Source organism: Geospiza fortis, unplaced genomic scaffold, assembly GCF_000277835.1.
Source record: "Geospiza fortis unplaced genomic scaffold, GeoFor_1.0 scaffold11, whole genome shotgun sequence".
In the NCBI taxonomy this organism is placed as follows: Eukaryota; Metazoa; Chordata; class Aves; order Passeriformes; family Thraupidae; genus Geospiza; species Geospiza fortis.
Genome location: NW_005054304.1, coordinates 2,455,286 through 2,478,157, shown reverse-complemented (window position 1 = coordinate 2,478,157; position 22,872 = coordinate 2,455,286). Strand labels below are relative to the sequence as shown.

Here is a 22,872-nt window from a genome sequence, read left to right as displayed (position 1 = left end):
CTTGTCATTCCTATGTTGCAGAGGATTTTGCTCTGGTTCTGGAAGTTGTGGCATGAAATAATTATTGGCAGCTCTGTGCAGTCAGCCTCAAGCAGGCTCCAGAAGGGATGGGGAGCTTTCCTCACACAATATAGGCAACTCTGGAAGTTCAAGGCAAAAGGGAAAAGAGAATCTCTGGCTATGATGCTTTTGCATACTAGAAAATTCCAGCATTTTATCTGTTGTCTGTTTTAGCTGCTTGTTCATCTTGCCTGTCTTCCTTCCCTCTAATTGTCAACTGCAAGGTCTTATTGATGCCTCAAAATTTGTAGAACTTTAAAAAAGTTACATGCAGTTTATCACTAATTTTTCTATTTTTCTGTCCTTCAAGAAAGACAATATAGAGGATGCAGGGAAGTGTGACAGGATGGCATGCTAACACAGGCTCACTTATTTGTTAAACTGGACTCCATAGATTTCGAGTCATTTACTGCAGCTCTACTTAGCTTGCAAGTTTTCCTAACAAATGAGATTAGTAAACCAGTTAATGGTTAATGCTGCCTTGGGGTTGGGATGGCTTCTTCCCCCAAGGATTTAACTCCATGCCATGAATTTGTTCCTTTGCCTGGACTGCACAGACCACTGGAGTATGCACAAATCATTTCCAGATGGAGCAATGGTGGGCCAAGCCAGTACAGCTCTCCAGCACTGACCCTCATTGCTTGGAGGAGTTTCATTTGGAGAATTCTCCTGGTATTGGAGCAATGACTCTCTGCTCCAAAGCTTTTAGGCAGTTCTTGTCTTGGCTAACTGACCCAAGCACTGAAAATGACTTCTGACTGATTTGCTCCTTGATTCAGTGCTAAGGAAATAGCTGCACCAGTACTTGCAGCAGCAGCCTGCAGCTTTCTGTGCTCACATTCATTCACGTGGCAAAGTTCCCTCCTGGCTGGGTCTCCTGTTGCCTGGGCCCACAGCTCTATCAACTCATCTGTGGCCTTAAAGATTCATTCTGGAGGCAGGATGGTGCTTGTGTGCCAAACTCAGTTTTCATGGCTACCACTTGGTAGAAAATGTTGAAAGGAGAGGGAGAATATAAATCTTTGGTGTTAGCCTTGCAGGTGTGGCAGCTAGGTATGCTGGCTTGTCAGATGGTGAAGCTCTGATAACTTGGAGCTTTCAAGCTTTGGAAGTTGCTTCCATTTGTTTTGTTGTTGTTTTAAACCTGCAGTGCATGTTTGATCTTGCTCTGGCTGCTGTCCTCCAAAATTCTCAATGTGCTGCTCAGCTCTAGCTCTGTGTGGTGGGGCTTTTTTTCCTTATAACCAAGGTTGTTTAAAAAGGCAGATACAAAGAGAAGGAATAATAGTCTTAGTGCCTCTTCCATCCAATCCTGTGAGCCTGTTTTACCTTTAGGTGACATGTTTGGAGACTCCTGTTACTCCTGGAGCTATGCAGAACCCAAACAAGAAGAAAACTTTTCTACTGAGAAGTGATACACTGAGCAGAGGTAACACTAATCCAGACTTTCTCACGTCCCGGCCGTTGTCTGAAGGCAGTGGTGTGAGCTGAGCCAGATCAGATCTGGCTTTCAGGCTAACCACACTGCCTCTGAGGAATTCACTTGTGGGAACTGCTACCCACCAGATGGGTTTCCACATCAGCCCAGTTACACCAGTGCCAAGTACAGACTTGCACAGCCCAATAGCCATGGCCCAGCTCATTCTTCATCCTCGCTGCTGAGCAGAGCTGTGAACGATGCCCTCAGTACTGACTGCTTGGAAATGGAGATTAAAAGATTCTAAAATTAAAAAAAAAAATACAAAGTAAGTCAGGCTTTTGAGATTGCTTGCTTTCCTGAAGGTGGCCTTTAGGGCATGCCTCTTGTCTGGTAGCCATCTACCATGGCTTGGTAGATTTTGGAGGAGTGCAGTAATGTGCTGTTGAGACAGGAAGGAGGACAGAGAGTCCATTCTGGAGAAAGCTGGTTGCAGGATCCTTCTCTTGGCCTGGCAGCTGGAGTGCTCATTCTCCATGGGCATGGCCTCTGTCCTCTTGCATAGAACTGCCCTCCTGTCACAGCTGGGGGCACAGAGGAGTTAATCCTTGGGTTGGGCTCTCTTCCCTTGCTCTGTGCTGGTTACTGTGAGCAGGGCCACAGACTTGTCAGTTTTCAAAGGCTGAGGCTGCTGATAGTGAATGCATGAAATGGACTGAAAATTAGAGTGTGAATTAGGAAAAAAACTCAAAAAAGCTTTTTATGCAAAATAGCTTTGGCCTTGCCATCACTGTGGGGCCAGAGATTGAACCCCTCAGCCTGGGAATTAAGGTTGGATGTGTTTGCTGAATAATTAATGGCCAAGCTGAGACTCCTGCCTAGCTGGGCTCAGCAGAAATTTATAGCCTGTAAGTCACTGGCCAGGGTGCAGAGCTGTGCCTTGGCCAGCAGCACTTCCACTCTGCTGGGTGAAAAACCCTGGAGTTTTCCAACTGCTGAGGGTTAAGTGTTGTCCCAGCTGATCTTCATGGCAGGTTTCCTTCTGATGCCATCTTTTATGAGTGAAAGAAAAATCATTAGCTGATTTCTCTGTCCTGTAATGAAAATAAAACTGCTGCACTGCTTGCAGCTTTTGCTACCCAAGGCTCTGTAATTGTGTCACAGAAGAGACTTGGACAGAAACTTGCCTTCCTTAATGCTGTTCCTTGTTCTCTTAACCCATTTCACAATTCTTACCTGGTTTGCAGTTTAAGGAGGAAAGTTGCTGACAGAGGGCCTGTGTAGGCTGTAAATGCACCAGTGCTAAACTGGGTTTCACTGAAAGTCTTCACTGGAGTTTTACCTCTTCAGCTGAATATGCCTTGGGCATTGTTTTCTACATCAGAGTCCAACAGTCTGCCCTCATCTGTCCTTGCAATAGCCACAGGTAAGTGCCAAATAAACTTCGCCCTGTCAACATCTACAATTAAAGTAAGAACACCTCAAAAACCTTATGGCAGGGCATGGTTTACCAAGCACAGTCTGTGACAGGAAAGAGCATTTTTTCCACTCCTTTCTTAGTAATATTGTACTCCTCATGAATTCCCAGTCTCTGCAGATACCTGGGTGCCCCAGCTTGAGGTCAGGTTACAAGTTTTATTATGGTTTTAAGTAGTGATAGCATCATCTTATTTCCAGAACAGCAAATGACAGATGCATCTGCTTGTAAACATATGGGAAATTTTTCTTAACACTGCTGATCCCCTACTATTCTTTCCTTCTGACAATTCAGCAAAGAGAAAGCAGGTGCAGGGTTTTTTTGGCAATAAAAAAGTTCATGCAACTTTGTTATTAAAAGACCAAAATGCAATTAAATGGTGGTTTTACACCACAGACCAGGCTTTGTGCAGAACTTGGTGGTGAATTGCTGAAGGAGTGTCCAGAACAGAATAAGATAGTTAGAAGGGGCAATAAAACTCCTGCTATCTTACTGTAATTACAACTAGAGAAAGTCTGACCCTGAGAAGGCAGGGTCAATGGGGAGACCTTGTGTATATAAAATAGAACTTCTCTCAGGGCAAGAGGGATTCACTAACTTTGGTCATTGGGAAGAGCAGCAGGAGATTAACAAAAACTGGAGCCCAGACTGGTCTGGCTACTGAGGGTTTGTTTCTTCCAGTGGGATGCCCAGAGCAGTGTGAGCACATGGTTTGTCAAGCCCAGGGAGCCAGGTGCAATGAACCACACTGCTCGTGTTGGGCATTCCCTGCCCTGCAGCCTGAGGAGCTGCTCCCTGCCCGAAGCCATCGCAGGTGCGGCGACACCCGGAGCTGGCAGGGATTGCTGGAACCAACCCTCCAGCTGGCTGAAGAGAGATGCTGCAGTGCATTTTAATTTACTTTATGTTGAAGTGCTCGTGTCCAGGTGAAATGGGGCTCTGAGCACCTGGTCTAGTGGAAGGTGTCCCTGCCCAAGGCTGGAGGTTGGAACTGGATGATCTTTAAGGTCCCTTCCAACCCAACCCACTCTTTGGTTCTGTATTGTTCCTGCATGAGCAGAAGGCTTGCCTCTAGGGATATCACTGCACCAGCAGCTAGCTGAGATTAAAATGCAAGAAATACTTGCAATCAAACCAGTTTAATTCATGTATATTTGTACAATTTGTATAAAAAAAGAAAAAAAGAAAAATAGGTACTTGCAGACATTAACATAAAGACCAAACAATATTTTCTATTTATTTAAAAAGCTTTAAACATACAGAAGCAAACCCCTAATTATAAATGCATCATTATGCATAGATTTTACTGTTTACACCATACTGCTGGCTGCTTTTTTCATCCAGGAATCTATTTAAACTCCAAGAATTCTTAAACATTCCTCTGAGCTTCCTGGCCTCAGAACTGCTGTCTATCTTATCAAGTCATTGACCTCCAGCTGAAAACATTGCTCTAAAAAAAGTCAAATCTTTAATAAACAATTAAAAGTGCATTAACTGTAGAATTTTTTAATTTCATAAATGTTTAAACAAGTCAGTGAAAAACACCACCCTGTGAATTAGCTTTTTGCATGATTGATTGTAAAGTATCTTTTTAATAAGATTCTGATATTGCAAACTTTAGTCTTTTCTATTTTACTCCGTGCAACTGCTCAGTGGCACGATGTGTAGTATTCCTGAAATACCCACTGCAGTACATTACACTATTTTACATTTTAACTGTGTATACAATGCTCTTGCTGCATATCCCTGTTCCTTCTTACAACAAAATAATTTAGCTCGATGAACAAAAGCCCACTTTCTAAAAGCTGTTATAGTTTGTCTTGTATTTTGCAGGAGACAAATGCCTATTTCATTCTAAACAAATTCAAAAGAACTTCCCGGTAGCTAAAAACTAGGGCTGGGTTTTGTGGTTTCTTTTTCTTTTTTCTGTACACAGGTTTAGATAAAAAAAGTGATGGCTATTCTGCTTAAGTGTCCTTGATAAGAGAATACTGCCTCTTACAACATCTATATCCAATTGTATCTATTACTTCAATGATGTCTAGCAAAAAAATAATAATCAATGAATGGTTTCATAAACAACAGGTGATTAAAGTAAAGGATTTATTATAATCTGCTTACAGTTGTTTGCAAAGACAGACATACGTTTTTGCATAAAGATATAAATTGCTTTTTAAAACTAATTTAGTGTGTTTAATTATATGAAGTTTCTGTGAATTATGAATTGTACCAAACCAAGATTAAAAGTAATAAGGTACAAAAATAGGAGCAAACAGACAACAATTTGGACTGGGACAGGCATTTAACAGTGAAGTGTAGAATATGGCTTTGCTATTTTAGTCAAGCAAAGTTACTCTGAGACAGAAAAGGAGGCAGTAACTTTGTTAATATAAAAAGCTGCTGCAGACTGTATTCACCCAGAACCTGGCTTTGAAATCTTCTATTTTAGACTTTAAAAAAAAAACCTAAATGAATAGATGGATGTATGACTGTGTCTTTACTGTAAACAACCAGTCTGCATGCTGTATATCTCACGTTGGAAGTTTGGCTTTCATATTGCTGTGCAGGTCAGTATTTAAAGATCTGCCTATGAATTAGACTTCCAAAATGCAAATAATATATGTATGTATATATTTATATATAAAAATCCTCTCTGAATACAGTCTTTACAGATTAACCATTGCATAAGGCAGGTGTCATTTAAAAAGACAAGTAGCGTTGACTGTCTTCAGTGCACCACAGTGCACCTCCAAATTTGAGTTCAGAAAGGGTGTAGAATTCTTAATTTGACCACCATTGACAAGAAATGCTACATTCCAACCGGCCAAGGGACACACTATAGCTCAAAAATACCAGTGGCACCCAGAGAGAACACTACAGATTAGGACTCTGAAAAACTATTCTATTTAAACATGAGCATATGGTAGCAACAGTTGAGCCTCAGAAAAGTTCACCTGTCCTCTATTCTACTCCAAAATCTTGTAGTTGCTTATAAATTGTGAAATAGTGAAAATCACTTCAAAAATTCTCTTCTTTGCAGTCTTACTCTAGAGAAAACATTTTTGAGACAAAATCAGACCAACTGAGTTGAACTTGTAGTGTGAACATTTGTCTTCTTGGATGTATCCCGATTATTACAAAAATGCTTACAAAATTACAGGCATTTTTAGCTTATCACTAAAAATTCTACTCAGCTTATCTGCCCTTATCATCCCTCACCATCCCTCTCACCAGTACAAATCTCTTTGATATACTTACTGTAATGATCTGCATGTTTCCTTCAGCATAACCAGAGATCAATCTCCCCCATCTGAAATAATAATCTGACCTTTTAAAATGTTTTATAGATCCAGTATTCGAAGGAAAAAAACAAAACCAAAACCAAAACCAAACAATCTGGGAAACCTTAGTAAAAAAAGAAAAATCATTCAACGTGTTGCTTGCCCCTGTTCCCCCGAGAGAGAAAGGGAATAGAGGGCAAGAACTCACTAGATCATTAAGCTGGCAAAAGCTTTGGAGAGAGACCATAATTTGTCTTGTTAAATGAAACCTTGGTAAAGTGGCAAACACAAAAATGTGTAGTTTCCTACAGATATATGAAGCAGGAGTTCTAAGATGTGCTCAAGTCACATACACTTGCAAGAGACAAAAGGGGAGGAAAAGAGAGAGAGAAATAGAAAGGCTTAAAACACAACTGAAAAGGTTAAGCATGGTTATTTACAACAGATACCGTAGGATGGTAAATTAGATATGATGCTAAAAAAGGCACAGCTTTCCCTTTCTTAAATACACTGTAAACGGTTCATTATGCATGCAGAACATTTCACTTTACAAAAAAATTACCTTGTTTGTTTAGACAAAGATAGTACTTAAATAGTCTCCAGCAAAATAGAGTTCTTTCAAAAATACTTTCCCGTTCATCCTATTAACCATTAAAGATTTTTTGTCTCATTTACAAAAGTTCCTTACACCTTATTTCAGGTCCTTCACAATTTATACATACAGCAATGTACAGTACAGCAAAAGACTGCAAAAAATTATTTGTAAAGCCAGCACAATAGATACTATAAATTGATACCAGGGCATTTGTTTTTCACATCTTATCCTTTTGAATTAAATAGTAAATGGACACTTAACACAGTGTATATCATCTATGATGGGATAACATGGGATAACAAATGCCACAGGTGGGGATAACAGTATTCCACACCAAATGTTCTGTTATTACTTTACACGTTAGGGTTTGTGTTTGTGTATATATGTGTGTGTATATATATAGCTTTTGTTTGTAATTTTTTTTTTTGCTTTTTTTGGTTTTTTTTTTTTACAAGAAAAGAATATTAATGCCCCATATTGACTTTACGTTTATGTGCAAACCAAGGGTAAGCTTTAAAAAGTTCTCATTAGTTCTCGAACCCTTTTAAAACAAGCAAACAATACCAGAAACTACATGGCATATTTAAAACTCCATCTGTTAAAATATCAAAATCAAAGAGTTATTGACTAGATATGGCTTTTCATCCAGAGGAACAGGAACATTTTCTAAGTGTTTTAGGGTTATGGGGTAATTTCCAAACATCTAGGTCTTGCCAAATCCAAGTCAACTGCTTTCCATTCCCCCAAACCCTTCGTATGATTTTAGACTATTCAGAGACTGCTGAACAAGTGTAAAGAGCATGTTTAAAATATGGTTTCTTGGGTCCTTCATGGGTGTGGAATAACACAGGGAAACTTAAGGCAAAGTTCTTCCATTTAAGACATTTTCTATCACTTCCTGTGAAAGTACAGGGGCTTGGCATTCCCAGATTCCACCTTTGGTAGCTGGTCACTGATGATTTCCACCAGCATGGCTGGAAACTCTACTTTCAGTGCCTGAGACTCTCGGAAGGTGTAGAAGCAGAATTCCAATAAGTCACTAACAAGCTGAAATACAGAAAGAAACACTTTTTAGGAAAACACCGGTATTTTTGCACACAACAACAGCTCACTGATAATTGATTATTTCCAAGAAATACCATCTTACTCTGACCTGACAGTCCATTTACAGGCCTTATAAAGCAAACAAAAGAACCCAAATGCCAAAGGGCTACTTGACTCATTAAAAATCAGCAAACTAGGAAAACCCAAGAGACCACAGATTTGATTTTTCAGCCTAGCTGCACTTTTCCTTTCACTAACAGCAACTGGACACCACGAAAACTCTAGGTCTACAGCAATAAAGGCTTCTGCCCAGGGGGAAAAGATCAGCCATAAACTATTGTATCTCTCTGCTTCAGCTGGATACACATACATTAAATCAGATTATTTGGTTAACTTCAGTGCATTCTCCAGGGCCCACAGCCTACAACTGCCAGAGCAGCTGATGTTTGCAGCTCAACAACCCAACTGCTGCATGACACAGTGGCATTTCAGGTTTTACAGACACACAATCTACAGGTTTTTGGTGGCTGTGACCTAAATGCATCTCCTAAAACCTTATGGTATGTTGGACCCTTCCCAATCTTTAAGAAATGTGAAGGAATGAAGCACATCCAGGTTTCACTGAGTGTGTGAACTTCCACTGCAGTTCACACACTGTTGTGTGATTGAAGGAAAGAGCCTCTGCTATTTAAAAATCTAAGTATTAAACTAATTTTGGCGCCTTGTGTCCTTGCAGAGGACTTGAAACACTTCTGCTTGTGTCGTTTATCAAACACAAGTTTGTAATTTCAATTCTTACCATGCAGAATTGCACTTTGCCATAAAGCCCCTGTTAAAGATAGAGCAAATAAAAGTGGACTTCTGGAAGGTAGAAAAGGAAATGAATAAAAAAATATGAGCAGCAATATTTCCATCCTGGAGCACCATACCTTATTGCTCATTTTCAGGACTTTCACAGCTGTTCTTGCAAACATGTAAGCAGTTTATGAACATCCCAGAGAAGTGCTGAGATCACTCAAACACATGACTTGCTGCTATTGAGCACTACATGAGTCTGCTTGCTGGGGCTTAGGTCATTGCTGATGATCTGGCATGTCATGAAGCAACACTAATTAATTAAACAGATGCATGCTAAATAAGTAGCATAGACATAATCTGGTTTTCAAGGAAAAAATGCTGATGTTCAAAGGTTTACTTTACCCATGAGGAGGAGGTTGTTACTGCATATCTCCTGTGCCAAAAATACTCTAAACAGCACAAAACCAAAGTGAAGGAAACTGTGTCTTGGTGTGATTGCCACTCCCTCCTCCCTGCCTCTGGCATCAAACACCAGCCCTAAGCAAAGTAAGCCTTGACAATGACCCTGTGAATGTGCTCCTTTTCCTAAACTTTGTTCACATCACTGAATGTGAGAGGGGGTTGGGATCACCTCTGTCCCACTGCCTTCTGTGCAGCTTGAATTCCTACCTCATCACGTCTGTGTGCGGCCTCTGGATCCGGTGAGACAGGTCACAGGAAATCCTACCTAGAAATTACTAATTCTGACTTCTTTGCAAGCTTTTAGAAGTACCAAGTACACATTTATGTCTGGTAAATATGCAGACAGGGGAAATGAAAAACAACACTAATGAAGGAAGCATAATCTACTCTATTCTGTAAAAAAGTCGGCAGTCCAGTGGGAGAAAACCAGCATGTGATCATGGATACGATCACAGCACAGCACACTACAAATCTCACCACAGAGCAGAATGGTTAAGTTTGCACAACAATTTAAATGAAAATCCCTAGAACCCTCCCATCATGTCATACTTGGGTTGAAGGATAAGGATAATATATTTTTTATACCTAAGGATAATACATATTCTATACCTATTTAGTCTGCTAAAACTTTTGTTCCACTTTCTTAAGCTCTCAGCTTTAACACACTTGACAAGAATCATCCACATAAAGAAAAAGGGAGAACTGGGAAGCACATGTGTCACACCTGTGACCCCGTGTGTCACCAGGACCACGGGATTGCAGTCAGGATCTTTTTAACTCCAGCCTTGAAAGCTGCATGGCTTTTTGGGACTGGGAAAGCATTAATTTAAAATAAAGAGGAAAAATGTGGCAGAATTAAAAGCCAGCTCAGAAGTACGAAAATGTAAACACTGTGCTAAGGTCAGAAAGATAAAGCTGTCAGACCAAGAGCTGAGCCATAAGCAGGCTATTTTCTGCAGGTGTGCTCCTGTGCATTTTCAAAAGCACCAGCGTGCTGCCAGCTCAGCAGCCTTGGCATGTGGAATGCAGTGAAAGGATGAAAAACTCAAGTCCCACAGGCAATGTCAATTTTGAAATGTAAGTCCTTGCTTCTGCATCCCAAACAGCATTTGTCTGATGGAGTTTTGACTTGTAACAGGTAAATAATTTAGATGGTCTTCTGCTTTAAAAGAGAAGTTCCCTCTTCAGTAAGGATATCAAAAAGTTTGTTTTTTCTTGGAACACACAAGCTCTGTCTTTGCAGTGACTGTCACCACAGGTGACAAGCAAGGTAACACGAGCTATCCAGCACCTGTGAACGTGCCTTATGAATTTCCTAGATCAAATATACTCCTGGTTGTTCTTTAAAGCCTTGTAAAATCCCTGTGCTCTCAGAACTCCTGACTACACTTTAGCTGACCACTTCTACCCTCCACTTCTGGTGGTTTATACTGGAAAAGCTGAGAGCTCCCCCACTCCAGCAGGGTGACAGACAACTCCAATTTAGCAGTGAGAGTGAAAGCACTGCTGTTTGCACAAGCAGTGCAATAGAGACTAGAAACATCCTGGCTTCTACAATCTCAATTATTTCAGCTACTGAAGCACACTTCTGAAGACTTATAGCTTGGCAGTGCAGTTAAGGCCACAACTAAAACAATTCCCAATTCTCTCATCACTACCCCTGCAGTGCGCTGCGCTTCAAACATTTCCAGGGCTACAGCAGTCTTAGCAATTCTGATATTTTTACTTAATCAATTTTTGCATTTGTATGCTGTATTGAGCACCTCTGAGAAATAGGAGTATTAATCAAATGTAATTTTCTGTTATTAGGGTGGGGTGTGTATAAAATGGACTTTTTCATGCATACTGTTCTTCATAATTAAAAAAAATGAATCCTTTAATGAAGTCCCTGAAGTTAATACAGTTAAAGTGACCTTTGAGCACTTGCCCCATTTTTACAGCAAAAAGAATTTATTTTAGTTTGGAAATCTCACCATGATGCCTTTGCATTTCCAGAAATGGTAAGAACATTGGATTTGCAAGGGTGCACATTTCTGTGCTTCTTTTTCTCCAAATTCTCTCAGAATCTCTGAGTGTGGTATGAAAGCCCTCAGTCACTTCTCTATCAGGAGCATCTCTGTGATTAAGCCTACTGAGACAGCAATTAAGACAGCAGTAGGGTAACAACACAATGCTGAGTAATTTCTTCCTATTATTAGCTACAGCTATTACTGTCAGAAACTTCAATGTTCTCCTATATTGAAAAAAAAAAAAAAAAAAAAGACACTCTAATTTGCCTGTTTCTGTCCCTTTCAGGAATGGGTCTCTGCCCACCTAGCTCCTTCCTCACCCAGCAGAGCCCTTGGTGAGTTTAGGACTACTGTCCCTTCCTGCTTTTTCCACTTCATGCCATGGATACAAAACTCCTGCTCCAACAACCAGGAAGGCTAAGGAAAACCACTGCCAAGCAGGTCTTGATTATTCCATTATCACTATATTTGTTTTTACTCCCAGTCCTATGAAAATCCCATGATGTAAAATAATTATTAGTCCAAGGGCTCAGGAAGGAAGTTATTCCCTCTGGGATGGCTTACAGGCTGATTCTTGGAGATCCATATGTCCTTTGGTTACCCACAGTGGCCAGTTCCTAGGTGCCTAGGAAATCCTGAACTCTAACCCAAGAGTAAAGCCTTGTAAAGCCTTCCAGCGTCACAGGGAGTACCACGGGATAAAGCCTCTAGTTATACCTATGCAGAGAATTTGCCTCATGCTAGAAAGGAGTAAAAGGTGGATAAAATACATACTGATTAGGCACTAACAGTATCTGGCAGAGCAAACATGGACCCTGGTTCTGCCTGGACTGATGCAGTTATCTGACTGAGGAACTGCACTCGTTTTTTCACGTTTCCTTTATAACCCTGTGCACACCCAAACCATAGCACCTGACACCTGGACATGCCACAGAAGAGTCTGAGTTCAACTCATGTTCTGTGCCTGGAGGATGCACCCACAGCATCACACAGCAATGAAACATCCTCATCCTTTGGCCAGCACAAACTTAGAGCCAAGTCTCCTTTGCTCTTCAACAGTAGTGGGGTTCTGCCCTTCCCCAGCAAACACCAACAAACGTGAAGGAAGAGGGATCAGACCATCACAAACTGAGCAAGACGATTCTCAGAGTAGCTTCTGTCTACATTAGGGAGCTGGGAATCAATTTCTCACTTGACAGATGCATATTAGCTGCCACAACACACACCTGGCACACTCCCACATGGCTGCTGCTCTGGGAGTAGAGGCAGGATCTATCCTCTCACTAAACAGAGAAAATGTTCACCCTGAGAATTCAGGCACTGGGACCGGAACGAGGCTCCAAACTGCTCATCAGCTGTGGGACACAACTTGGGCAGATCAGGAGCAGAAATAAGTGTACCCAAAGGTGTTGGTGACAGCTGAGGGGCTCATCTGCAGTTTTGTATCTGTGGGATTAGGAACCTGCAGAGGCACATTTGCATCCAGCACAGCATCCCGTGCAGCCCTGCCCCCGGAGGATCCGTGCCCTTATTCCCACTGTCAGCTCTTTCAGCGAGTGAAATCCTGGCGCTCTCAGCCTATGGAAAGATCCACCTCAGCTATAAAGTATTCCCTTCAGGAACCATAAAAAATTAATTATTCAGCAGCATGAGCCTTAAAGAATTTATTTTTGTTTGGCAGAAAACGTCAACAAGTAAATGACAGCGCAGGGCGCTGCCTTGCCAAGGGGAAGGTTCACATTAGGGTTTAATGTCATGGCATCGAAACAAAAGCCCTCTTCACTCAAAGCCTGTTTAGTATCAGCCAGATTGAAACCAAATTCAGCTTTTGTTCTGCAAACTGCCCAACCATACACTACACAGTCTCTATATGAAACGAGGCCTGCCATGCAATATACAGCCCTTCCTGCCAAAGCCAACAGGAGATGCCGAGGAGGATCCAGATGAAGTTTTTGATACCATGTGCAGGACATCTGTTTCTAATGTTCCTGAGGGTGTTTGTCAGGCACTTCACCTCCATCCAAGTGCTGCATGTGCATCTCTCCCTGAAATGCCCACGGCCATTCACAGGCACAAGACCAAAACTTTTGGAGTCTAGGTAGAGAGGGGCGCTGTCCTTGCTACACTGTGGTTCTTCAGGACATGATGCACATGAGCCACCCAAAAGAAGAGAAATACAATCTCTACAAGAAGGAAATACAGGATCATAGAATCATTAAGTTTGGGAAAGACCTCTGAGATCACGGAGTCCAGCTGTTATCCCAGCAGTGCCATGTTCACCACTAACCCACGGCTTCCACACAGCACCATGCAGACAGAGTGGCAGGGCAGGCTGCAGGCGGGCTCCAGAGGCCCAGCACAGGTGTGCACATGGACAAAACCCTCTTCATCTTGTCTGCCCTGGATGGGCTTCCATCTCTTATTTTTAAGGTGCTTTGAGGCTCTATGGATCATTAAATAAAGTTGCTGATGTTTTCAAATACTTAAGTGCCTGCCTGGCCTTCTTGAAAATTTCTTATTTCCCCAGCTTGGCACTTTCCTACCTGCACATATGTTTGCTGTGTGGATGAATGATTTAGCATACTGAGCAATGTAAAACCATCTTGTTTGGGTTTTCTTTTTCTTCCTCATATTATATAAGCCAAGCACACTGTAATTTGATATTTCCACACACTGTATTTCATATATTCTTCAGACAGATGTCTTATAAATGAGGTTGATGAAAGCAAGTCTGGAGGTGCAAAGGAGCAGAGTTCTTTACTGCTTGCCCCTACACTCAGGTAAAGTGAATTCCACGAGTGATGAGACGCTGCTCTGCTCAGATGGACAAGCTGGATACAGCAGGAGCTGAACAAGCATGGATTGTGCACCAGCCCCTTCAGGCTTGCACTGAAAATGCCAATGCCAAGACTACAGCAGCATGTAAACATGGGGCCTCAGCTCCAGTTAGACTGCCCAGCGCCAAATATATTCTGATCCTCTGAAATTATAATGGAGTAAGTTAAAAATACATAGGTTATAGCTGAGGAAGCATTCCTCCTAGACTAAGGAACCAAGCAGAAAATTTGCATTCACGTAGTTTGAACGGAGAAATTCTTCACTAACAGGCAGTGGGGAGAGAATATTAATTCTCACTTCTCATTAATATTATCACCAGTGTAAATTTATTCTGATGGATTTCAAAAACCAAAAAGCAAAAAAAAAACAAAACCAAAAAAAACCCAAAAAAACCTGTTTTAAAGAGAAAAAACAAACAAGTGCCCTTGTTGAACAAGTCTCCAGTATCATCTCTGAAAGGAAGCACTGTTGTGGAGACAAACCAGCCTTTCTAACAGAGATTGCTGACAATGGGACTTTCTTTAAAAAGTCCTTTGACTATTAAAACAAAAGTAATGCAAAAATAGCTTAATTAAAAATTAAATAAAATGCAAGAGCAGCCTGCTTCCTCTGGTTAGTTCAGCTCCCAATGGCTAATGCTGTGTTTTGGAAAATGTCTGTAGGACATGGGAGCGCTCTCAGTAAGCACGAGCCTGTCATCCAGTCACCTTAACCACACAAACCCTCCAATTTCAGCAACAAATCAGACACTGCCTATCCTGAAGAGGATTGGAAAACTTCATAAATGCAGGGGTTTGTTAAGCTGCCTCGAGGGTCAGATGTGAATTCTTGCAAATGATTTTATCACCCATCCCTTTTTTTTTTCCACTAAAACACTACAACTTCCTTTGCTGGCACTGAGCAAGTGAAACCTGATCTCTGAAGAATGAGCTATTACTGCAGTACTAATAATACTCCCCCTGCCTCCCACTAAGCTTTGCAATGTTTTAACGAACAACAGAACAACATTTGAAAAATAATTCCATATGTACATTCTGTAAACAGACCTGAGGCTCTTACACCGATATGACCTGAAGTGCACCGTACTGTACCGTCTCTGCAAAATGAAATTTAAGGCAAGTACAAAGACACTTGTATGCAGGCTCTGAAAGCAAGTGCTGTAGCTTCTTCATGCAGCAAAGATCCTTCCCTAACCCCATCCCAGCCAGGATGGAGTAGGGCAGTTTTCTCCTTTGCTGCAATTTGCCAGATTTTACTGGGAGGGTCATGAGCATGCTGGGAGCCCTCCTCTCATGTACCCAAACACAGCTAAAGGTCACTCTCGCTGGCCCCAGGAGTCTCCCATCACTTGCTGCTCCATGGCACAGCTTTGGAGAGGATGGGTGCCAGCCTTGCTGGCCCAGGCAATGGCCTGGTCCCCAGGGAACTCTCAGGGGGCACTAGGGAAACCCTCAGCTTGAGGAGACCGTACCAGTGGGTCACTTGTTTCCTCTGTAGAGGCTGCAGGCTCCCTCAGAGCAAGTTAAAGGAGATACAGCCCTGCTGCTGCAGAGGTAAATTTTGTACTTACCGTTACACTGGCTAGAACCAGGTCGCTCCCAGCTAAACAGCTCAACATTATGGACACCCCTTCTGGAATCTACCACACCTACCACAACCACTCGGTCACTCTGGGCAGAGGATCAGCAGCCCAGGTGCTTTGAGACCAAACCTTTAGTTTCCTATGTCATTCATCACATCTCACACCTGAGACATGTAAAACACTTTGTTCTGGAATAAGGCAGGAAGGCAGAAATAACACAACAAGGAATCTTCCACTTGAAAAGTTCAAATAAAGCTTCAAACACCCAGGATGGCTTCAAAGACAGTGCATCTTTTAAAGTCATCATGATTACAAACCTAGCTGTAAAAGACCACCAAATGAATTCTGTGTTTATTGGCACATCAGGCACGTTGGATGTGTAACACACTAACCCTGAACCTTTCACCTTTATGACTTCTACTTTCTTATTTTAACTTCTTAAGTTCTTCTAACAACTTCTCTCAGATGTCCCTTTACAAAGAATATGGCTGTTTTTTGTCTCTCTGTCAGTTAACACAATTAAAGACTACTTGTTTACCTTAAAGGAGAGATTTTTTGCTTAACTTTTCTGCGCTCCCTGAGGAGTTATACTTACATCATGCATGGAGTCAAGAAGTTTAGTCAGTTGGTAGAATCTCTGCCAGCTTTGCCCAGAGTTACTTGGACATTTAGTTACCATCTTCTTTAGTTCTTTAATGTAATTTGCCCTCATTTCTTCAAATGCAGCTTGGCTTTTGAGACCATCCTTGGGAACTGTCATTGAAAAGACAGTCTGAAATTAGTATTAACTGCATTGCTTATTCTTTTGATGTGCATACTTAAACAGTTACAGCAGTCAGCGGATGAAGGAATGAAACCTTTAAGCAAAGTCCGTAATTTTACAGACATTGGTGAGGGATCAACAACATCACACAGATTCTCAAGCGATTCAGGCATCCTCTCCAGATGTGTGATTGCAGGAGCTGTGGCAGAGGACAAGATAACATCTCAGAAATACGACACATGCTAGCCTCATGTCCAAACTGCTTTCAATACAATCCAACCACATAAAACCCAAGCAGATGGATCAAGGGTATTTTGTTAGAAGCTGAAAACGTGATTTATCATTCTTCAGTGATTCCCCACACTTGGCAGAGGAGGAGAAGGTACAGAATCACAGCTGTTATCTACAGAAATGCTAGACCAAGTGACACATTTTTATGCCATCAAGTAAGATCTAAAATTTCTTTGAATGTTAGCAAGCATCTGCATAGCATCTAGAACAAAACAGAGCCATTTTTCTGCACAGAACAAAGTCTGTTTTCCTAACAGGCATCCTGACCCAGTGCTTGACCATGGCAGACAGTTGCAAGCATTTCTAGCGTACTGTTGAAGTTTCCATCTGCCAAACAGAGATAGAATCATGATCATGGAATCATCATTTTATAAATGGGTCAGAAGTACAGTTTTCTGATACTTTTTATTGTGACCAATATCAGCAGGGCTGATTACAAAAGCAAATACCCTATTTCTTAATGGACTGCAAACACTCCTGCAGGTTCTGCCCCAAAAAGGAATGGCTTATTAGGATCAGATCCCTATGAAAACTCCAAAGGGGTAATTACCAACATTACTTAAAATATTCTGAGGTTTAATATCCAAATTCATGAACACTGCTTAACCATCAAATGCATTTTTTTCCCTGTATGTCTTAGGCATAGTCCATAGAAGGAAAATAAAATATGGTCTGTATATGAGTGACTTTATTTCTTAGGTAAGTCAGAAAACTATGTCAGATTAAGCTAAATAGGAAGTTACCTACTAAAAAGAGAAAGGAAAAAAAAGGTGATCTTCCAATTCAGCTTACCCTGACTTAACCTCTTGACAGAAACTGTCTTATTCATACACTTCCTTCTCTTCTAAATCCTCTCAATTGCCCTCCATACCACTGAAATCACATCAGAAGTATGTAGCAACTTCCCTAAATGGCTCCAGAGTAGAAGTTTTAAGAAAAAGCATCAGTATCTACAAGAGCAATTTAGCAATGGGGAACGAGGAGGAGCTGTACCACCACCACAAGAGCAGCAAGGACGTCAGGCCACCAAGTGCTGGAAAGGGGCACAAGAAAGAATCTTTAGAAAAAGCCTAGGAGGTTACACACCAGCCTGCCTGCTGCTTGGTAAATATTATATATTTATATTACACAATCACAGTATAAATATCATATGTTCATTTAATTTTCAAATTCTAGACGCAAACTCTCTTAGTCAGCTGACAGATAAAAGAAACTGTCTGGAACAAATCTACAAATTCAGTTCAAGGTGAATGAGCACAGAGGCACCAATCAAGATAAGTAAAGCCATCAGAGCATGCTGTGGCCCTCACACAAAATGCACAGGCTTTACAGCTCCTTTAATATGTACAGTGCTTACAGGCTGTTAGAGTCACTCTTTCTTTGTCTACTACTATGTATTTTACTGTTCTGTCTGAAAATTATTATACTATCGCCCCAGCCAGATTATTAAGGAAGAAAGAAAGACCACAAATAAAGAGAACTCAAGCAAAACATGAAATTCTGGAGGTTTGCCCAGTGTTTCTGATTTTACTTATTAAATGCAGCAATACTGTTGGCAAGTTCCCAAAATCTATGGTCTGTGGAAAGCAAGAAAACAACTGAGTTGTAATGTGTGGTTTCTTCCACATGTAAATGGAGTGAAACTTCCTTGATGTGGTCGCCATGAAAGTTTCAGAATAACTTGTACTCTATTCATCATATGATTCAATAAAAGAATTTAAATGAAAACAAACCTGGAGTTTTCTGTCATAAGACTGTACCAAGGTGCAAGCACTCAAAACCAGGTTTGCTGCCCTTCACTTGACGCTTTCTGGGTTTTATCACCACCTCCATTTCCATTTTGCTCTCCTTTTTCTCTCTCTCTAATATAAATATCCTGATTCTCCCCAAACAAACTATTTTTAGCAGTTTTCTAGTGACCATGGTGTGTGTTTGAAAGGGACCCAGCTCACTGAAGTTAATTGGCCAGACTGATCTCACCTAACAGATTCTTGCAATAACTCATTAGTTTATACTCTCAAGAGGGTAGAATAATAAATACTTGACTTAGAGACATTTTGCTGCATTTTTAGAATGCCTTCAGGTTATTTTTCTAAAGATTCTTCCCCTTTAAGGCTGATTAAAATGCTGCAGAGGCAGATCTCCAATCCAGACACTCTCTCAAGAACATTTTGAGAGCCAAACCCTCCCTGAGCACATTGCTTCTGGAAACAGGACGAGTGACAATCCTCAAAAAAAAAAAGCCCATTTACCCTTCAGGGCAAGCCTGGAGTACAGCCCCTCCCCACTGTTCCAGGTTCACTGGCTGACCATTTCCAGCCCTTGGTGGAGTGGGACCACGGGTCAGACTCTGCAGGCCAGGACACAAAGGGACCCCCAAAAAGTGGTGTCTCTCCCAATCCCAGCAAGCTGGAACAGCTTCAGTTGGAAGAGGGAAGGGAGGGAGATGGCTGAGCCCAAAAAACTCACAGCCCCAGGAAGTTTCTGTTAGAGGATCCAAACGCCCTCCAGCTCTGACAGGAACTGCAGCCCCATGTCCCCACTCAAAGGCAGGTACTTTAACCAGAGAGCTGGCTTGCCATGGTGTCACTAAGTTGTTCCCCACAAAAAGGAGCAGGATTCCACAGAATAACATTTGCTTACAGGTTTACAGGCTGTTACTGATGGAAAAGTAATGTACAAACTGCCTGTGTATTTATACAATTGCACTGGGACAGGAGGTTTTCAGTATTTTCAGTAAGATAAGATCAAGAGATCTGCTAATTACCACACAGTGCTATAACAAGCACCAAGATATAATTTTGTGTCTTAAAACTCAAAGCATGATGCTCAAGAGAAAAAAAGGAAGCATGCACTGTCATTTATTAAACTTTCAGAAGCCTGTGGAAGGCTTTCCATTCTCAAGTTACTTGGCATTACAAGATCACCTGCTCTGCAGAACAGGCAATGCACATCTTTTGATCCTGAAGGTCACGTTGAGTCAGCCAAACCCTGGTGGCTTTGAATGTTTAGCAGGGATTTTCCCTCAATCCCCACCGCTGTGGCACTTGCCTGGCATGTCTGAGGTCACCCTATGGAAAGGGGGGGCCAAAGTCCCGTGCCTGGCCGCTCCTGTCCCTCCAATGCACATGACACACTCCAATTGCAAAGACACTTCCCGTGCTAACTGCAGATAAACCCCAAGGCCTAAACCCAGGCTTATTCCTGCGGCCCAGCTGGAAACAGTTTGGCTCTTTTGCCAAGTTGGTTAGAACCACTGCATCTCTTTGTGAACTGGGATATTTTCAAGCGTTCCCACATAACCACGGGCCCAACTCACCTGTGCTCAAGAGCAGCAGCACTTTCATGATGGTGTACTCCTCGAAGCTGAGCTGCAGGCGCACGAACTGCAGGCTGATCTGGTGCATGCCCTGGCACAGCTCGAACATCGCCGACTGGCGCATCCGCTCCCTGCGGAGACAGGGGAACAACATCCAGGGCATGAATACACACCAGGGAGAGCACAACCTGCAGGGGCATCACTGGGCACCACCCTGCTCCTACACCACCTGCAGCGATGGCTGAGCTCACCTCGCTACCCGGCAGACCACGGAAAAGGTGGAAGTCCACGGAAATCATTTGAGTTTTGTCACTGATGGGATTAGTGAGGTGGGAAAAGCGTTTTAAAAGGCATTTGAATTGTCAGTGTTTGTTCAGCTCTGCCCTGGCTGATGGAAGTGTGCCTGCTGAAGAGGTCACAGCTGGTACAATAGGGGAACAAACCTACACCCACTGAATGCATGCTCTAGATGATACACTCCCCTACCAGGTGACATCTCCTGTTCAAACACTAAAATATTCAAAAAAACATGCGCTTTTTTCCCAAACTAGTAATCTAAAACAATCTGGAATAAAGGAATATATTAAAAAAATGAACTCCTTCATTAACACAGACCTGTTAAAGCATAAAATAATTAGGATACATGACTTGTATCTTTAAATATACTTTCATAAATTTAACTTCAGACCTTGTCTCTTTTCTCTGAGGTAATCCTAGGCTAACCTATCCTGCTCAAGTTTCAGGCAGAATTAGTTAGAATTTTGCTAAATTTCTGAAGCTGCCATGTCAAATCACAACAGCTACAGAAAAGAGTCATTGAGAGTTGCCTGTCTCAGCAGAAACTGTGAGATATATATATATATGTGTATGTGTGTGTGTGCGTGTGCAGGTATGGAGACAAGGCCCCATAACTGTTCCATGGCCACTACTCCTCTTTTTTTCAGTTGCTCAAAACCAATTGTCTGTATTTGTTCTAACAAATTTTTGTATAATTGGGGAATTGGATAAAGTTCAGCTCATTATTTTAACCAAGCAAATGCTTTTTCAAATATACAAATTGGCTGGTGAAAGAGAAGAATCATACTGTGTGCAAACAAAGACTGACATAATCTTCCTGGTGTTTTATTGCACTGCTGCCAGAGCAATTTCATTTTCCTCTTTAATACTAATAAAGCAGACTCCCCATTGTTAGATGGGCTCTGCACTTTTCCCCTACTCCACCCTCTTTTTTTGAGACTAAGAACTTCCAGCTTCTTTTTTTTTTTTTTAATTACATTTAATAGTAGGAGTAATGCCACACGTATTTGTTTTTATTATGCACCATGGACTGCTCCCAGGAGGCTCTGAGGGATACACACCAAACTCAAGAGGCAAATGATTAATAAAGGACATTTGTATTTTAAATTCTACATTTTGAAGTGTATCTCAGCTGGCCAGAGACAGCAGCTCTCCAAGTAAGAGCCATCTATGACATCCATCATTTCTTTTGCAGGACACCAAGGTTTGTTCCTGTTCCTCCAGACTGAGAATATAAAAGCCACTGCCACCATCCCTGTGTTTGACCTCTACAGAGAGAAGTGACAGATTTTTTATCAGATACCACAAGCCACACAGCAAGAAGGGTAGAACATTATGATGTTTTGTCTCAGGTTTCTTATGCCTTTTTTTTAGTGGCCAAACACTCTCTGTGTGAGTTAACTGTAAAAGTGTTGACTCAAAAACTTGATTTTTTACATTGCATCGCACTTTTTCTGACATCCAAATTTTTCTGCCTTTTGTTTTTCTCTGTACTTGTTTTGCTTATATGTGATTGCCTAAATAGAAGAATTTCAGTTACAGTCAGTTTTTTTTTTTGGTTAGTTATTTCTTTCTGTCTTTTAAATATTAATTTTTTTATCTACTTACAAATATTGGTTTCTAGGCTTACCCTCATGGAAAACCTGATGGCATTGTTTGTAGCGAGATAAAACGATGCACAGAATGAGTTACTAAGTGATTTGTTTAATAAACAGCAAACACATTATTTGAAATCAGTTTGCCGCCTGAAAAATCAATTAGGTTGATTTATTACTTATTTACAAAATATTACCAACTAAAAATTATGTTAGTTAATTCATGACTCTGTTTAATGAAAGATAAGCATTTTGTGGGAGTTTATGGAAGTCAACTTTGTATTTGGTTTTCAACCCCACACTGTGTGGAATAAGAGGCTACAGAGCTTTTGAAAAATTCAGATGCTGACATCACAGATATCCAATACCTTGAGAGCAGCAACAAAATAAAGCAATAGAAATATGATAAAAGTGAAGAGGTGCAGAGAAATTAAGGCATGTCAGCATAACATGAGCAAAGTTATTTTTTTCCTCACCAAACACATCAGCTAAGAATAAATGCCATCAAGTCATCACAAATGCCTTTACCATCACACGGAAAAATTTAAATGAAAAAAAAAAGGCGGGATGAAAAAGGCAAATCCCATCCAACCAAACCCACTCTGACACAGCTCCTGAACCTCTCAACATGAAAAACGGAAGACATGAAGATCAGGAATATAAGGGCACGTATCTTTATGGGGACATTTAAGAAGGTAAGTACATTTAAGTAACAAAAAGCGTTGAGCCAAAGCTCTGAATCCGCTGTTTGGATATGCATTCAGAAGTGGTGTCATTAGCTCAGTTCAGCTTAATCCTCCTTCATAATAATGCGCTTTAAACTTTACACCTTAAGTTAATCCATCTTAAGTTCCCCGAGTGTCTCCTTACAGGCTTAAAGTAATGCCCAGCTCACATTTTGTCTGACCTTTCCCGCAGCCCTCTGGATGGGCAGGGAGTCCAGCCATTCCCACTGCAGCCACCAGCCATTCCCACTGTTACCAGCCATTCCCACTGCTGCCACCAGCCATTCCCACTGCAGCCACCAGCCATTCACACTTCTGC

General features: G+C 41.4%; 1 protein-coding gene across 1 annotated transcript in view; it reads right to left on the bottom strand.

Annotated features, from left to right (window-relative positions):
- Positions 1-4,088: 4,088 nt before the first annotated feature.
- NR3C2 (nuclear receptor subfamily 3 group C member 2) overlaps positions 4,089-22,872 on the bottom strand; it is a 185,115-nt gene continuing 166,331 nt past the window's right edge. The window contains exons 6-8 of the mRNA XM_005418096.2: positions 19,937-20,067; positions 16,159-16,316; positions 4,089-7,877 (exon numbers count right to left, since the gene is read on the bottom strand). Coding sequence (XP_005418153.1) covers positions 7,722-7,877; positions 16,159-16,316; positions 19,937-20,067 — 445 coding nt within the window. The 3' untranslated portion in view covers positions 4,089-7,721. The remainder of the gene's footprint in view (positions 7,878-16,158; positions 16,317-19,936; positions 20,068-22,872) is intronic.